The following is a 17,214-nucleotide window of genomic DNA, read 5'->3' on the forward strand; positions in this document are numbered from 1 at the left end:
CTCTATAAATGTGGGAATCCACACATGGAAGAAGCAGCTCCTGGGTCTGACTTTAAGAGCTGGCACCCTACAGACCACCTGTTCTCCTTTTGAAATTCCCTATGTTGGCAGGACATGGGGGAGTCATTTAATGTGCCACTGTCTCAGCTGTGAAATTCCCACCGGAAAATTGTGGGATGCATTAGTGATGTTCCGCATGTTGAAAGCCCTGCACCTATACACGCAGATGAAATATTAATGTTGTAATTGGGGAAGGGAATAATTGCATGCAGCTGCGAGTCGCGCATCACCTGGTCCTGGGACTTCTTTTTCTTCTTCTTCTTTCCCCAGCACCCGGAGCTCTCTGCGTCTTTGCCACCGGCCTCCCCACAGAGCAGCCCGTCCAGCTCATCCGTGCCCATGTGCTGTCCCTGAGACGTTTCTGCCGCCAGCCGGTATGAGAGGTTCCTTAAAATGCACACACAGTTTTCAACGGTCTGCAGAACCCAGGAAAAAGGAAACAGAGGGATGAATAAAAACTAGCTAGCGCTCCATCCAAAAAAAGCCATCAGTCTCCACACACACATTTCTCTTTAGATGCATTTAGCTGTGGGCTCTTAAAGTTCCCTTGACAGCCACAATGGAAAGAATTTGAGAAGCTTAGAGAGGTCTTAAGACTTTTTCTCCCCACAAAGAAACTAGTTATCAAGAATAGTTACTTCTACAGTTAGCTGTCATTGATGACTGAAATTCGCTTGTGAGTGGGAAAGAACCTACAATCACAAGAGGACCCAGATGTTGTCCACTTAACAGACATCTGGGGACTGGGGCTCAGAATCACCAAATGCATGGATGATCAGATTTCCATCAGCTCTGGGAGGGTGACACCAATATTTACCAGGGCACTTTCTGGGAGTAGAATTGGGCAGGAGACGCAAACCAGAGTTGTCCCAGGCACACTAGGTGCTGTGGTCACCTGGGGCCATACATTTATCAAGCTACTGATTTTTTCTGAGATGGCCAGTGCTCCTATTTTCTTAGCAAAGGGGCTAAACAGCGGCTAAGGACACATGTTGCAGAGCTAGACCCTAGGTCTCTGAATACTGGCTGTTTGACTTGGACAAGGCACCCAGCATCTCCATGGCTCCATAACCTCCTCTGTAAAATGGTCATCATTATACCCACGCTTTAGTTTGCTGTGTGGATTAGGTGAGCTAGAGGATGTAAGTGAGGCAGGCAGAATAATGTCCCGCCAATGTGTCAACATCTGAGTCTCTGTAGCCCGTGAATATGTTAGATTATGTGGTGTGGGGATTGAGGTTGCAAATGGAATTAAGGTTGCCACTCAGATGACCTTGAGATGGGGAGATGATCCTGGGTTATCCAGGTGGACCTGTGTAAATCACGTGTCTCCTGTAGGTGATAGAGGGAGGCAGAGGAGTTAGAGTGAACTGAGGTAAGAAGGACATGACCTGCCATTGCCGGCTGTAGAGATGGAAGAAGGGGCCAGGAGCCAAGGAATGCCTGCAGCCTCCAGAAGCTGTGAAAGGCCAGGAAACAGCTTCTTCCTGGAGCCTCCAGAAGGAGCACAGCTCTGTCCACACATTGATTTTAGCCCAAACAAGACCCATTTGGACTCCTGGCCTAAATGATAAGACAATACATTTGTGTTTTTAAGTTACTGTGTATGTAGCCATTTGTTATAGCAGCAACAGGAAACAGACCCGTTGTGTACATACTGAGGAGAGTGCCTGGCACACAGTAGAGGCTACACAAGGCCTCATATCAAAAACAGTGGCAGAGACAGCACCTCGGGGAAGCCCAGGGCATATGACCTACAGCTGGCCTGTCTGCATCTGTGTCCTGGCTCTACCCTTTAAGGGGCTGTGACCTTGCTGTATGCAGAGGGCTAAACCTCTCTGTGACTCTATTTCCTCCCAAAGGCCCTACCACCAAATACCATCACATTGGAGATTAGGTTTCAATATATGAATTTGGTGAGGATACATTCAGCCCAAACATCAGCCTTTTGGCCTTCATTATGGATTTGAGGAACTGGGGCTAAGGGAAAAAAAACCTAATGTAAAAGAAAAGAACAGAATAATAGTGGAAAAATATAATCGAAGTAAGTGTTATTTCATTATTTTTCAGGCACCTACCGTGTGATAGCCACAGTTCAGGCAAAGAACCTCGTTCCATTGTACAGGTGAAGGGAACGAGATCTAAAGCTGTTACTAACTCACAGAGGACTGTGCCACTTCTCTCTAGTTCTGGATCAGGGCGGGAGGGGGGCCCCAGCACTTCTCCTGACTGCGCCTGACATTTGGGAAAAGGCAGGATATGTCTTTGACTTGTCTGTGGGGGCATGGAAATCAACCAGGGAAACTGATCTTTAGAATCTGTCTTTAGAGCCTTTGCCATTCTAGACCTTTCTTGTCAGCTTTTCAAGGTTTCATGGCTGCTAATCCCACCGGCTTTGAGTCAACTCGATTTTCCATTTCAAGCATCCTCTCAGCATAAAAAAAAAGGCACCAGCATGAAAGCAGGTAAACACAGGATGATGCATGAAAGAGAGGAGAGTCCCTCCCTGGAAGGAAAATGTTGCGGCATTAAGTCAGAATGATTTTCAAATCAGCTCAAACTGAGTTTTTCTTACATCAAAGACTTGGGAGAATAAACTTCTTTCTCATCCTCCTGTTCATTTTCCCCGGGGCATCTCTAGGCCTCTGTTTAACAAATGACAACTGGGGGATACATCTGCAGCAGTTTCGGGACGTGCTTTATAATCGACCTGTGGCTGGGGGATGATTTGGGGAGAGGTGAACAGGAGAGAGAACCTGGGAGGGGAGCGTGGGAGGGGAGAGAGGAGGTGGTGTAGAGAGAAGACTGGAGCGAGGGAGATCACAGGGACTGAATCTCTTTCTCTCTGTCTCTTTCCCTCCCTCTCCCATTGGGTTTGGTTTGGGAGGGTTACCAATTCAAGCACTGTTCTCTAGAGGGACAGCAAAAAGAAGACAGACAGCCACTGCCTTTCTCGGGGATGCCAGCAGAAGGCGAGTGGCAGCTGGTGGTTTTGCTTTTGACATCCACTGCTGTCAACAGTGCTTTTAAGCAGTTCCTCGTGGCCACCGGGGTCATTTGACTCCTTATTTTCTATTAGAAAGGGCTAATTTGGAAGTTGTCCAGAGACTGCTCTACCATATGTTACCCATTCAACAAACTGTCCCAATTACAGGAGCCGGGCTGAGCGTGAGCATGGAATCCAGGCTCTTGTATTCATTAATGTGGCTGGCCGTAAAGAGAATGTGTACTCATTTTTGTTCCCCTTTCTAACTTGTCATTGTGGAAGCTTAGAGGTGGCCAAGCGGAGGGCTGAGTGGGGAATTATGGGACAATCATAATAATACGTCAAAACTCAATAGCACATTCTGGCCAGCAGAGCACTGCCAAGCAATTTATCACATGCGATCTTTTCAGCAGCCGTGATGATCCTTCTTGTCACAAAGCTGAGGACACTGGGGGTGGCCCCCTAGTCAGTGCAAGGTACGGATGGCAACCCCCCCCCCCCCCCCCCGGCCCAGCATGCCCTGGTGCCAAGTCCAGTGCTCTTGCTACTCGATCAGGAACATCTGATTATTCAAATCTCAGGTAGTTTAACTGTCCCAATTACTCCAATTTCCTCTTTGGGGGGGGGGATATGGGATTTAAAGGAAAATCTCAACAGTCTTCCAAGAGTTTCAGGAGTCTAGTCATCTGATACCCCCAGAAAAAGGTGAGTGTGCCGCAGCACTCTGGATTTGGACATGCTCCTGAAGGCTGCTATCCCCACCGGCAATGGTGGCATGGCCCCTGGCCAAGGCAAGAGGCTGCTGACTCTCCATTTTCAATTGCAAGGCTCAGACAGTATTACAACTCTTTTGGTATCCAGTATAGCAAGAGGCTTAGTGTCTCAATGTCTTAGAATTTACTGATCTGAATATTAAGATCCCGGGCGTTGTGGCTTCAGTGAATGAACTTCAGACACGTGTCCATTAGGTTAACAGGTATCTGTGCATACTCAAGACATCTTGACTGGACACTTCTTTAGGGACTCAGTACTCATGTCAATGATATTAAAGCGGCCGCTAAGGGTGTTTACAAGAAGGGATAATTAAATCTTTATTATATCATATTCTGTCTTGGGAATTGCTAACATCTATACAGTGAACAAAAGGATGCAAACGTGACTGAGTGTCAGGAATGAGATGACAAGCAGCGTTCATAACTGGAGTCAACTAGTACTCAAAGGGCTGGAGCCCCAGAAGACACTGTCCACCCGAAGCGTAGGGAGGAGGGCTCAGGCAGCAGTGATTCTCTAAACTTCCAGTCACTCTCATGTGTAGTTACGTTGAGAAGCGCTATGTTAAATCACCCGCCATGCCAGGTAGTAATTAAATGGATAAAATCACCATTATTTGTTCTTTATCCGACTTCACAACTGAATTACACTAAACTATACCCCACTTAGAGCCTGTTTAATGCTGTATCTACTAAGGTGGGCTCTCAATCCAAGATGCACATTGAATCACTGGTGAATTTTTAAAGATGCAAAGATCAGAGAAAAGAGTTAGATGCTGAGATTCAGAGGTCTATGATGGGCTCCAAGACTCATGTGTTTATTAAACGTTCCAAAGGCAATTCTGGTGAGTCAGCATTGAAAACCCTGGGATCAGTGCTGTGGTTCACGACCAGGGCCAATTCTGCCTCCCATGGGACCCGATTTGGCAACAGCTGAAGACATTTTTCTGTGGAACACAAGTGGGGAAGCGGGGAGGATGCTATAGGCATCTATGAGTAAAGGCCAGGGATGCTGTTCAACATCCTACAGTGCACAGGACTGTCTCCCCCGCCACAATGAATTAATCAGCCCAAAATGTCAATAGTGTGGCTCTGGAGAAACTCTTACTAAGAATCACATTTATCACACCTGCTACTTAAAACGTGCTGGTAAAGTCTGTATTTATATCGGGATCTTCTGAAAGTATAAATTTATATTTGCAGTGAATATAAAGACAAATTAAGACAAACAAAAATAGCTCAGACACTGGAATAGCCCACCCAGTTCTATTTTGATTTGTGAACTAAAACTGCACAGACACTGATGATTAATTAACGTGCTGACAGCCTCATTTATGTAGCATTTTGACAGCATTTACTCACACTTCATCGGCATTTTTTAAATGCCGTTTGGTACAATTAGCAATTGTTAAAAAGCTAACTTGTAGGAATATAGGATTATTCATATCTCAGGTAGTTTTAACATTTCTTTGTCTTTTGAAAGTTGATTTCATGATATAAAACTAGAAGTTTGAGAGTAATGTGGTATGCAAACGTTTATACACTCATCTCTGTTGTCCCCCCCCCCCCCCCCGCCCCGCCCCCAACACCTGTGGTTTGAGTAACTTAAAACAATCAATTTCTACTCATGGCTAATCAAGAGTCAAGTGTAGTTCTAGGCTGGGCTTAGAGGCCCTGTCTTGGAAATGTTGGATTCATACAAGAAGACCAAGATGTACTTCAGAGTGAAAGCATTAACATAGCTCGCTGCTGTTGTCAGTCACTGCTTAGTCCTTCGGGCTTCTTTACTGTCTAAGGTGCTTAATCTATGCGAATACAACAAACCTTGCTATCGATCTCACTGCTCCCCAGCGCAGACTGGATGACGTAGAGCAGGGCATCTGTGAGCCCCTCACATTCCCGCATCCTCCTGCGGGCCTCCTCGCCGGCTGAACTCACATTCCTGCAAAGCAAAAGGACCTGTTAGCAACCTTCAGGGTGATCACCAAAAGAATGCTCTTCCACACACGCCTCCTCTCCTAGTTTCAAAGAAAACGCTTTGCTTGCCTTTTCAGAATATTTACCAAAAATGAAGTTTTATTGAGTAGGGATGGCTTCAACCACCTCTACTAACTCATCAAATCCATCCTAAAACTGGGGAAGTCACAGATAGCTGTAATGCAACTAGAGAAACGGAGAACATAGAATTCAAACATGTGATCCGCGAGCGTCCCGTGACCACTGAGGATGGGAGACTTTCGGAAAGTCTTCAAAGTTTCCTTCCTCACCATCGATGAAGGAATCAGAGCTCTTTGATTCAAAGGACTCTTCTTCTTCAAGAAGTGTGAAACATTTTTCAAAGACAGAGCTTCCAACTTACTAAAATACTTTTGAGAGCTAATTTTACCTGCCTCAAAAATATACCTACATTGGTCCAGCCAGAGTAAATTAGAAATTTATTCTAAGAACATAGCGAGGGGTTTCTGTGAAAATTTAGCCATGGGGGTGCCCATGGCCCCCTGTAGAGGCAGGAATTAACCAAACTCCTTCTTGGACTGGCACATGCTGGGCTAGAGCCAACAGAAGGAGCCTTCTGTAATGCAATGCACAGGTGGGAAGCAGAGAGATATAAAAACGATGAGACAGTCCTAGTCACCAGGCCTATAAAAAGCAGGAGATAACCCTAGTCAAAGATGCACATTTGGGATGCTTTTTCATACTCCACCACCTGAAAGTATGTTCTTGGTCTCCTAACCATGGAGAGGATTGGGTTCCAGTTAAGAATTTTTTGCAGTGACTGACTTACCAACAACACAGCCTGTGGGAGGGATGATGCAGGAGGTGGGTTTATAGAAAGAGGTTCAAAGGGACTGAATGATTTTAGAAGCTGTGGGGAAGAGAGAGAATGATCTGGGCTGAGCAATGACTCTCAAAAGTTGACTAGTATCAGAAGCCCCTGGAGGGTGTTCATGTAGATTGTTAGACCCCACCCTGAGGTCTCTGGTGGAGTCGATCTGAAGATACTTTCTCGATTTTTTCAAAAAATTGAGAAAGTGTCTTCAGTTGCATATTTGGGGGTATTGGTGCTGATAATTTCTACTGCTCTAGCTCTAATCTAGGGGGAGAGTTTGTTGGGGAGGATATCGATTTTTGCTGACAGCCCCAGGCAGCCACCTGGCAGTTCCCAAGAATCTGTGGCCTGGGACAGAGCCCGCAAAAGTTGAATAGGGAACATCTCCACACCCACACTGTAATTGACACACACATTCTCATTTCATTTTCACAACATACTTCATTGTGACACTTCATTCTATTTTACATATGAGAAAACTGAGGCTCAAAGCAGTTATCAAAAGCCACATGGGTGGCAAGTGGAGAAGCTGAAAGAAACCCAGGGCTTGATGCACAATATAGATGGACTATGCTTTTCAGGAATTGAAATAAAATAAAATAGGCCTAATGCTAAAATGTTACTGAACATAAATGTTTTCTTTGATATCTAAAAAGTTCTGTGGAACATGTATTAAATAGGATCTACCAGCATTTTAATGTAATACTGGGAAAGGTTATTCAATTCAAATTAGTATTTTTGGCATTTGCTGATCTTAAAATATAAACAAAATTCCTCGGTTCCTTAGATAATACAACTGGACAGGTATTGACAGCGTTTTTATGTAAAGTGTTATGGATTCTGCTTTGGGGTGGCAAATCGTCCTTTCTGACAAGATCCCTTGGAAAAGGAAGAACTAACTTCCTACTAGGGAAAAAGTGGTGAGAGGCATACTGGAATTACTCTAAACCAGAAGCATGGGCTTTGTAAAGAGATCACTTATAGACCATTCCTCCACGAAGAGATTTTCATCAGGTCAAGCTTTGAGGCCTTTACAGTAATAGGTTTGTTCAAAAATTCCAATCAGACCTCTTTGGCCAGAAGAATGCTGTGGCAATGTGTGATTGTGTTTGAAATCTTGCCTCTTTGTCCCTAAGGAGGTCGTGTCTTCAAAGAGAGAACGATGGAATTTAGACTTTAAAGAGCCTTAGGACAGCTCATGTACACCCTGGTCTGAAATCCTCTGTACTCTTCCTGTACCCATGAACACCGCTTTCCTTTCAATAAGTTCACCATGGGGACAGTGAATGCATCCTGATTGACAAATAAATTTTATAATGTTCAGCCTATCTTTTACTGGTAATCAATGAATGGGCAGGGCCAACCAATGAACCAATGGGAAAGATGAAGAATTAATGACTTTGTCAACATTATAAGTTGCCAATATTAATCTACGCATTTTTCTTTATTCTAGTTTTTGTTTGATTCCATTCTAGTCTAGTCTTCTCCAAAATTAAAAAAAGTTATTAACTGGCTTCTATATTAAAGCATTAAAGGTATTGGAAAATGAGAAAGATTTATAAGTTAGGGTCCCTACAGGGGAAATGACTGGGGTGGACACACACACACACACACACACACACACACACACACCCCTCTGATACAGCAGGTAGGATGGAGTTACCACAGTGTCTGCAGGCAGGATGAGGATCAATATAAATTTTTAAACAGAGTGAAGTATGCATGTCTCTTTTTCAATGGGTTGCAGTGTCCTACAAGCCTTTGGGGATGGGTTTCTACTTTTAATCACCTATTCCAGAATGAGTGAAACGTATGGTGAGTACCTTTGGTTTTTCATTGTGGAGTAGAGGCGGGCTTTCTTTTTCTCCCCTTTCCCCCAAACACAAGATCTACCATGCTATGCATGCTTCACTGTTTAAAATTTCTATAAAGCCAATAACAACGTGTGCTGGTCACTGTGCAGTTATTGTAATTTTGGTCCTACGTGTTTGACAATGAGCCAATGTCTAACTTAAAGAGTTCCATCCTCCCCGTGTACATTAACCACCTTACACCTGTCTTGAGGAGGTGGTTTCCATGTCTAGCTAGAAACTGGCGCAGCAAAATTCTGTGCATTAATATAACATTAAAACAAATACTTGTAGGTTATTTATAAAGACTGCAATGAAGCTGTAATATCTATTCCTTAGGAATAATCTTTATAATCTGTATTAAAATGTCAGTAGATATGTCATTTGGAAATTTCTGCTTAAAGTAGATTCTATATACATTTTTTTTTAAAGGAAAGAGGTGTTGCTTTTTTTAAAAAAATACATTTTTATTGATTTCAGAGAAGAAGGGAGAGGGAGAGAGAGATGGAAACATCAATGATGAGGGAGAGTCACTGATTGGCTGCTTCCTGCATGCCCCATACCGGGGATAAAGCCCGTAGCCTGGGCATGTGGACCTAACTGGGAATCGAACCGTGACCTTCAGAGGTCAACGCTCTACCACTGAGCCATGCCAGCTGGGAAATTCTATATACTTTTTATCTAACCGATAAAAAAAATAAAACATTTCTTTTACATTTTACCATCAGCAAGGAAACAGAGACCTCAGTCCTACGTGAAGGAACCAGATTCTCCCAAGAGCCATTAGTAAGGAACACAGCCTGCTGACACCTCCATTTTAAACTGGTGAGACTGGTGTCTGATTTGGAACTGACAGAAACTGTAGCACAATACATTTGTCATGTTCTAAGTCACTAAGTCTGTGGTAATTTGTCACAGTAGCAAAAGGAAACAAATACAAAGCTTGTTTTACTCAAGGATAAGTGGATTTTTTTCAACATCGTCCCTAAATGTTTCATAAGCCACTGCTTTCCTGGAAACTACTTAGCTACAGTGGGCTCATGCAAGATTTTAGAAGATATTTCTAGATGATCAAATAATTGTATTAACTTGATCAGGACCAAACTGGCACATATATAAGAAAATTAACATTTTTCCTAGAGGCATGTGTGAAGAGGAGGCGGGTGGCTTACGAAGCATCTTCCCTCAACTATGCAAAGAACACTGATGTGACGTGGTGATGCACTTGGCTTTATTTTGGCCCCTTGCTAGTCTGATGAAGCCGTGTGAGTGCCTCCAAATGTGTGGCCATCACCTTGGTCTGGATTGCTCTCCTGTCTGATTGACATCTTGCACTCCTGCCAGTCCTCTTTCAAGCAGAAGAAGCCCCTGAAAAGCTCAGTCTTCACAGCTTCCAGTGAACAGAAAGTGCAGGGGTTGGGATTATATAATGTGGGAAGTGAGGATGCGGGATTCAAGGGAGAGGAATGAGGCAGTTTCCTAGCTCTGCTGGAGTAAAGTCTGTATTATGGCCTCATGACTTTAAGTGACTTTCTGAAACACCACCCATAAGGACCCAGTCCTGTGACCAGTAGTAAGATTAGCCACACCTCTGGAAACATTTATTGGGTACAAATAATGAAAGGCTGAATTTACTTGAAAAGCTCTCGACTTCTCTCTTGACATTTGTGTTTTTTAAATCTTTAATTTTTAAAAAAGAATAGTTTAGGGGAGGCCGGGGGAATGTCAAGGGGGGAAAAAAGGAGACATATGTAATACTCTTTGTAATACTTTAAGCATTAAAACAAAATAATAAAAAAAGAATAGTTTATTTATTTTTACAGAGAGAGGAAAGGAGAAGAAGAGAGAAACATCAATCTGCGAGTGTAACATCAATCGGCTGCCTACTACACGCCCCTACTGGGGATGGAGCCCACAACCTGGGCATGTGCCCTGATCTAGAATCTAACCGGCAACCTTGCGGTGCATGGGACAGCACCCAACCAACTGAGCCACACCAGCCAGGGCTCAACATTTGTTTTTTTAAAAACTGGTCCTTCATTACAGCCAATGCAGAAAAATTTTCCCTTCTTCTCTTTTCAAGATTAGCAGTCTTCCATTTGAATTCTTGCTGTTCACCTTACTGTCTTTTCCCAAGGAAGGTAATTTCTTTATAAATCAGGACAGTGATGGCTTGGTAATTACTTTGCTGAGCTGCAGGGACAGAATGCCTCAGTGGCCTAAAGACCAGCTACCTCGTTGGGCCGGAAGCGAACACTGCTGCAGGCTGCCCTCCTCTCGGTAGCTCCTACGCCAGCCTGACCACACTGGGGAATGTGAGCCAGCAGAGAGACGATTAGCTCCTCTGCCGCTGATTAGGCAACACTGGCCCCGTGAAGCTCTGCACAGACCGTGCCTTCTGGAGTCAGCTCTGCATCAGGGCGCACTGTTCCAGAGGAGCCCAGAGCGCACCAGAATACCTGTGTGAAAACACACCCTATCGCTTTCAAGTACTGCCTAGGGTTTTAGCTACACGATTCCAATTAAAATTGATGGACGCCACCGAGTTAACTGCTCTAGGAAATGTCCTCTGAACGTTTCCCATTAGGCCAAATTACAAGGAAATCACAGGGAAGAAAAGGGTGAGTGCTGTGTGCCTAACACCGTTAACTGAACTTAATTGTGCTGGGGGCTCTTTGTGCTCCGTGACCATCCACAGTTGTTGTTTCCTAACTTGTGTTCGGGGAGTGAGCTGCACTCACCGTGCCTCCAGTTACCAGACCGTATCTCAGGCTTAGAGCATTGCCATCTGGCCCAACCCCCTGGCTGCTCTCCACCTGCCCCGTGTCCCATCAGCGTCTAAAACATTTCACTACAGCACATCTGGAGTGGGCTCTTCTTTCCACTGTGCTGACTGGGAATCCAGTGCATCTCATGTTGAAAGCGGCCACATCCCACCTTGCACCTCTGCTCAGCAGGGGGGCTTCCCCTCAAGCCTCCCCACTGTCGCAAGCGCTCCCCTAGAACAAATCCATTCACTGCCCATGGCCCTATTACAAATGCAACAGCAGCAAAAAGAAAATGTTAGAGGTCAAAATGCCATTTAAGTTAAAAAAATGAATAAAAATGAGTGTTTTCTCTCTTCCTGGCTACACCGAATTATTTATCAACCAGACATAAGTCAGTGTACGTATAAAATACATATAATAAATTAATAGGCTAGAAAACTCTGCAAAACAGAAACACAATATTCGCTTCACCAAGCAGGCAGCTTCCAGGAAAACAAGCATTGTGGCTAAATAAAAAAGGAGCAACACTGAGGCCCTCCACTTCCTTGTATTTCCAGTCCTCTGTCTTCTAAGAAGTAGGAGAACAAAGCTGACTAATCAAGGGATTGTAGGTAATTGCCTACTTGTCTTTTAAATGTCAGATTGTGGGTTTGAAGAATTTCAAGATTTGGCCTTATGTTCTGGATTATTAATAGCTATTATTCAAACAACCCTTCCAACTCTTACTTCAATTCATCGCCTAATTCCCCACATGCAGTCACGTAATCTTTCAATGTTTTTACTTGCATGAACTTTTTTTTTTTAAATATATTTTATTGATTTTTTACAGAGAGGAAGGGAGAGAGATAGAGTGAGTTAGAAACATCGATGAGAGAGAAACATCGATCAGCTGCCTCCTGCACATCTCCTATTGGGGATGTGCCCGCAACCCAGGTACATGCCCTTGACCAGAATGGAACCTGGGACCTTTCCGTCCGCAGGCCGACGCTCCATCCACTGAGCCAAACCAGTTTCAGCTACTTGCTTGAACTTTTAACAAATCATATTCAAAGACTTATTGAAGCTGGGAATCAGTTTGACTGTTAAAAACTCACTTATCCAGGTGATAAATATCCTCAGGGTCAATTTCTTGTTTTCATGATTGCTTTGATCACTTACTGATACCTTACTAGACACCAATGAGAACAATCGAGAAAGTGGCTTCAGAGGAAAGAACTGCCTCAGCTCTTGTGTCCTATCACTCTCTTCTTCTACCCCAGGATACTCTGTGCAATTCCCCAGGTCTTCCCAGATGGTTTTACTCTGGGTAGTCACTGTCATACTGATGCCATCAACATTTCTCTATGTTGCCTGCTCGTGACTCTGCCCAGCATGGAACGGTTAAGTGACCAAACAGGTAGCCACCAGGTAGGGAAGAAAGAAGAGAAAACCCCTGTCACTCTGCTGTTCCTGATCAGCCACCTGTCTATTCCTCTTTGCCCCCGACTCCCCACCCCCTGTCTTCTTACATTTCTTCCTTGGAAAAAAGTCTCCTTACATTTGTGGGAAAATGCTAATAAAAATAGTCCCTGGATCTAAACAGCTTAAGCTTCATGTCCAAATGGGAAGGAAGTGATTAACAATAAAAACCACATTTCCTTTAATCTCTTCATTTACCCATCTCTCCTAATTGTTATCTGATAAATTTAGACGTGTGGATGACTCACTTGGTAGTCTTTTTCCAGGCCACAGAAAATCCAGACTTCAGTTGATTTGGCTAGTGATTATTGTGTGGTTCTGGCTAGGTGAAATAGATGAACAAAGCCAATCTTTGTTTGGTTAAAGATCAATTAAAACTGTGAGGGCATCTGTAGGCTACCTTCTTCTCATCTTGTTTTACAATGGAAATATGTAGGGTAGGGGTGCTGGGGAGGTGGGAAGAAGGAGGAGAAACCATAAGAATACAAATATACTTTGTATAAGAAAAAAACATTTACAGAAAACTCAGTAAAACTAAGATCTCTTGGCCTTTTTCACTTTTTTTTTCTGAAAGGGAGAAAGTATAATTTAATCTTAATTATTAAGATATGTTTTCACATTTTCAGGAAAATTCTGACTTATTAAAAGAAAGCAGGAATTGGCTTCTGTAAGAAGTACTAATGTGGTCTTCATCACAATTTTGCCATAATTTTTGGAAAAGTTGATATCCAATTCTACTGATCTTTCATGTCTTTCCATTACCACAGAGACCCTAATTCATATTAGGGATGAGTTTTTTAAGAGTCGTTGCGTTTTAAAATCTCAGCTGCTATAGCACTTAGCAGATTCCCTGTCTCCCCCCATTACTATCAGGACTGGACTTTTTCTTCTTCACATGGTAGGAGAATTTGAAAGAGGTCTTCACAAGATTCCTGCCCCCTGGTGGTTCAACAGAATGCTAACCGAGGCACTATTGTGAAGGGGCTTTGCAGATGGAATTGAGGTTACCAACCAACTGGCCTTAAGATAGGGAGATGATCCTGGGTTACCCTGCTGGGCCCAATGTCATCATATAAACCCCTCATGGTGAAGAGGAAGGGAGAAGAGTCATTCTGAGAGACATGGCTGTAGAAGAAGAGCCTGGCATTGCTGCTTTTGAGGAAGGTGGCCAGGAACCAGAGCACGTGGCAGCCTCTGGAGTGGAGGGCAGCTCCCCGCCAGCAGCCAGCAAGGAAACGAAGCCCTCAGTCTACAAATGCTGGGAACAGAATTTGGCCAACGACCCGAACGAGCCAGGAAGCAGATTCTTCCCAGATGTCCCTGAAAAGAAAGAGTCCGTCAGCAGACACCTTGATTTTAGACATAATGAGGCTTCAAGAGGAGGAACCAGCCCAGTCCCCTGGACTTCTGACCTACACAATTCTGAGTTACGAATTTTGAGTTGTACGAGCCCAATAGGTAATTTATTATAGCAGCAATGGAAGATGACTACATTCACATGTCCTCATAAGACAGAAAAAAACTATCATAATATTTTCCATAAAAGTATTTTATGAAATACTGCTAAAATATTTCAAAACTTTTAGATAAACTTTCTGCATCTTCAAGTGGAGGTATTTTAGACGCTCTTAATGATGAGATGACGTCATTAGAATATTCAGATGCCTCCTGTTGCAGGAATGGTAACCTGGATGAGGTTCTCACCAATCCTAGGTAACCTAAAGGTGACTTTTCTTGGTTTACTGCTACCAGATGGTTGGCACTCAACATGTGTGGAGGATAATGGCACCACAGGGTGGACAATTTCCTCTTACTGCTTTACCTGTGAAGGGGCAATGCTTCAAAAATCCAAGAATTGCAATGCTGCATAGAAAGGTCACAGAACAAAGACACTTTGAGGAGCCACAGAGCTTCATTAAAATCAGGTCACAAGTTGTCCACAAAGAGCTTCGTTTCATTGTTTCTCCTGTCACACTAAGTAAGTGCTGAAATCAAAGGGATTCTCACCTGCTATGGTATGTGTGTCACAGTCTTGAGGTTGAGCCAGGGTTAGGGTTTTATTTAAAAACTGTTCACTGAACCAGCTCAGTGGCCACCCTGAGAATAACTGGAAAAGAAAAGAGAAGACTTGTGCCCTCCGTCACTGGCCCAGGGCACATATGCCGTTCTGGCTTCTCTGCTCTTTGTAAATGATAATGGTTCATGAAATTCTGCCACAAACTACAGCAAATCTCATGGCAAGAATTTCCAGGCACCAATGCATCAGAAAAATAAGCCAGAAAATAGAATCGAGAAGGAAAAAATTTTTTTAACTCACGTCTTAATACAATTGCTCTTAATATCAATCCCTTTATATGTGCTAATATACAAAGGTTTTGGAGATTTGTTAATCAGAAAAAGAAAGAATGAGTATAGAAAAGAGTGGAATACTTCCACTTTTGTACAAAAGAGAAGCAGGAAGAGGATCCTTATATATCATACAAATAGACCAGTTATCAGAGCAGTAGATCAAGGGATCAACTGGTCCAATATTTCCCTAAAATTCTCCAAGAAACACCATATTTTAATCACAAATACTCACCATTACAGCATGTGCTAAAAATCACATGTGTAGTGTCAGTTCATTCTATTGGCAAATCTTAGAGCAAGTCCCTCTTTTTTGCCACATGGACACAGCTGAAGGATAGTGTGCCCATGACTGACACTCTCCCATCAGAACTGGCCACTCATAGGGCAGAGAGGTGGGTGGGCTGTGGGTTACAGCAGTTATGAGTCAGCCAGCCACAGCCTCACTCCTGCTTTCCATCCGATCTGCATCAGAGGGGCTGGGTGGAGACACTTACCTCTACATCAGTGTTGGTTAGCTTTTCCTTGTTTGGTTTTAATTACAAATTTCCATTACCACAGAGATCCTAACTCATACTGGGGATGAATAAAATAGAAAGAATGAGAGTGAGCAAGAGAAGTAAATAGGAGGAAATGACCATTTTTTAAAAACAAGCAAAGAAAAAAAGAAAAAGAGAGAAAACTAAAATGGGGAAAAGGAAAAGCAGTGCTAACTGGAACCTGCTTCAGGGGTTTCCCTAAAGGTATTTTCTTGTGTACAAAACAGGTTGATTAACTTGTCCTATAAATATGTTGTCCTTCATCCTTGACTCCTGTCTCTCCTGCACACCTACATCCAAGTTAGCACATCCAGTCGGCTCCAACGTCAAAGCATCTCCTTCCACACTCCTCCTCCATGGTCCCGGCCAGGTACACAACCACCACCTTCTCCTGTCTCTTAATGGGTCTCTCGGCTTCTGCCCTCATTCCTTCCACCTCCCAGGAAAGCTCTGTGATTCTTCTAAAATGTACATCAGGATAAGAGTCCAAGACCTCCCATTTCTCTCAGTCAGTATCAAGGTCCTGTCCATGGCACATGCCTAGGACCCTTCTTTCCTTTTCACTTGGCCAATCCTACTCATTGTTCATGTCTTTTTCACTAGAAGGCTTTCCTGTTCCCCTAAGCAGGTTAAGTCCATTTGGTCTTGCTCATTTAAGGTTCCCTTTCATAACTCTCACCCCACTTGTAATACCCGTTTACTTTCCGCCAGGATTCCACACTCAGGTCACAGAGCATCAGGCTGCTTTGGGGAGAGACTGGGGGATGCGCAGTTGGCCTATAAGAAGGCAAGTTGCGGGGACGATGGGCAGCCATGCAAGCTGACAAAGTGAGGACAAACTCCAATTAAGTTAGGAGAAACCAGGCAGGCGCCCTGCCGGCTGAATCTATGCCCCGAGCCCAGGCTGGCTGCAGGCAGCCCTCAATGGTCCCGCATATCCATCCAGGGCCAGTTTTGGTCTGTGACTAAATATGCAAGGCTGCTTGTAATTAATTGATTTCTTTGCTTGTCACATAGATAATAACTGGCTAGAATGGAAAGTAAACAACAGGACTAAGCGACATCAATGCTAATGAATTCTAGCATCAGAAAGGAAATAAAATTGAAAGCTAGCAACCAAATAGCTTCCTACCGCCTTCTCCTTCTCTAGCCCTATTCCATTGAAAGTTCAGGGACAGACCAGATGACATTCTTATCTCAAGCATGACCAAGGAATTTCAAGCAAGAGACTATGTAGTTGAAGGCAATGGGGACTCATGGAGAGAAATATATGAACAATGAAAATGTACCGGGAATACCGCCACACCCCTACTTTGGCAGGTACTGGCATTCATTTGTAGAGAACGAAAGTATTTTATACTCCAAAGGATAATCTAGGAGAGTAGAAAAGCTTGGGTGTCAAATTTCAACTTTGCTATTATCTGTCTGGCCTTCAGCAACACATTTAACCTCTCCGATCCTCAGTTTCTCTATCTGTAAAGTGGGCTAATGTTTTGGAAACATGAGATGAGACAAAATCTGTGAAGTACACGGGAACCAGATATATAGTCACACCTCACTCTTTCCCTCTTGACATCTGCTCACCTGGGCATATACAGGGTTGGGCA

General features: G+C 43.6%; 1 protein-coding gene across 3 annotated transcripts in view; it reads right to left on the bottom strand.

Annotated features, from left to right (window-relative positions):
• Positions 1 to 17,214, bottom strand: part of CTNND2 (catenin delta 2) — a 795,027-nt gene that overhangs the window by 112,589 nt on the left and 665,224 nt on the right. For all 3 annotated transcript variants that reach the window (XM_036310692.1, XM_036310691.1, XM_036310693.1), the window contains 2 exons: positions 5,641 to 5,758; positions 291 to 476 (listed from right to left, as the gene is read on the bottom strand). In XM_036310692.1, the coding sequence (XP_036166585.1) occupies positions 291 to 476; positions 5,641 to 5,758 (304 nt within the window). The remainder of the gene's footprint in view (positions 1 to 290; positions 477 to 5,640; positions 5,759 to 17,214) is intronic.

The sequence above is a fragment of the Myotis myotis genome, unplaced genomic scaffold (assembly GCF_014108235.1).
Source record: "Myotis myotis isolate mMyoMyo1 unplaced genomic scaffold, mMyoMyo1.p scaffold_m19_p_5, whole genome shotgun sequence".
Taxonomy (NCBI): Eukaryota; Metazoa; Chordata; class Mammalia; order Chiroptera; family Vespertilionidae; genus Myotis; species Myotis myotis.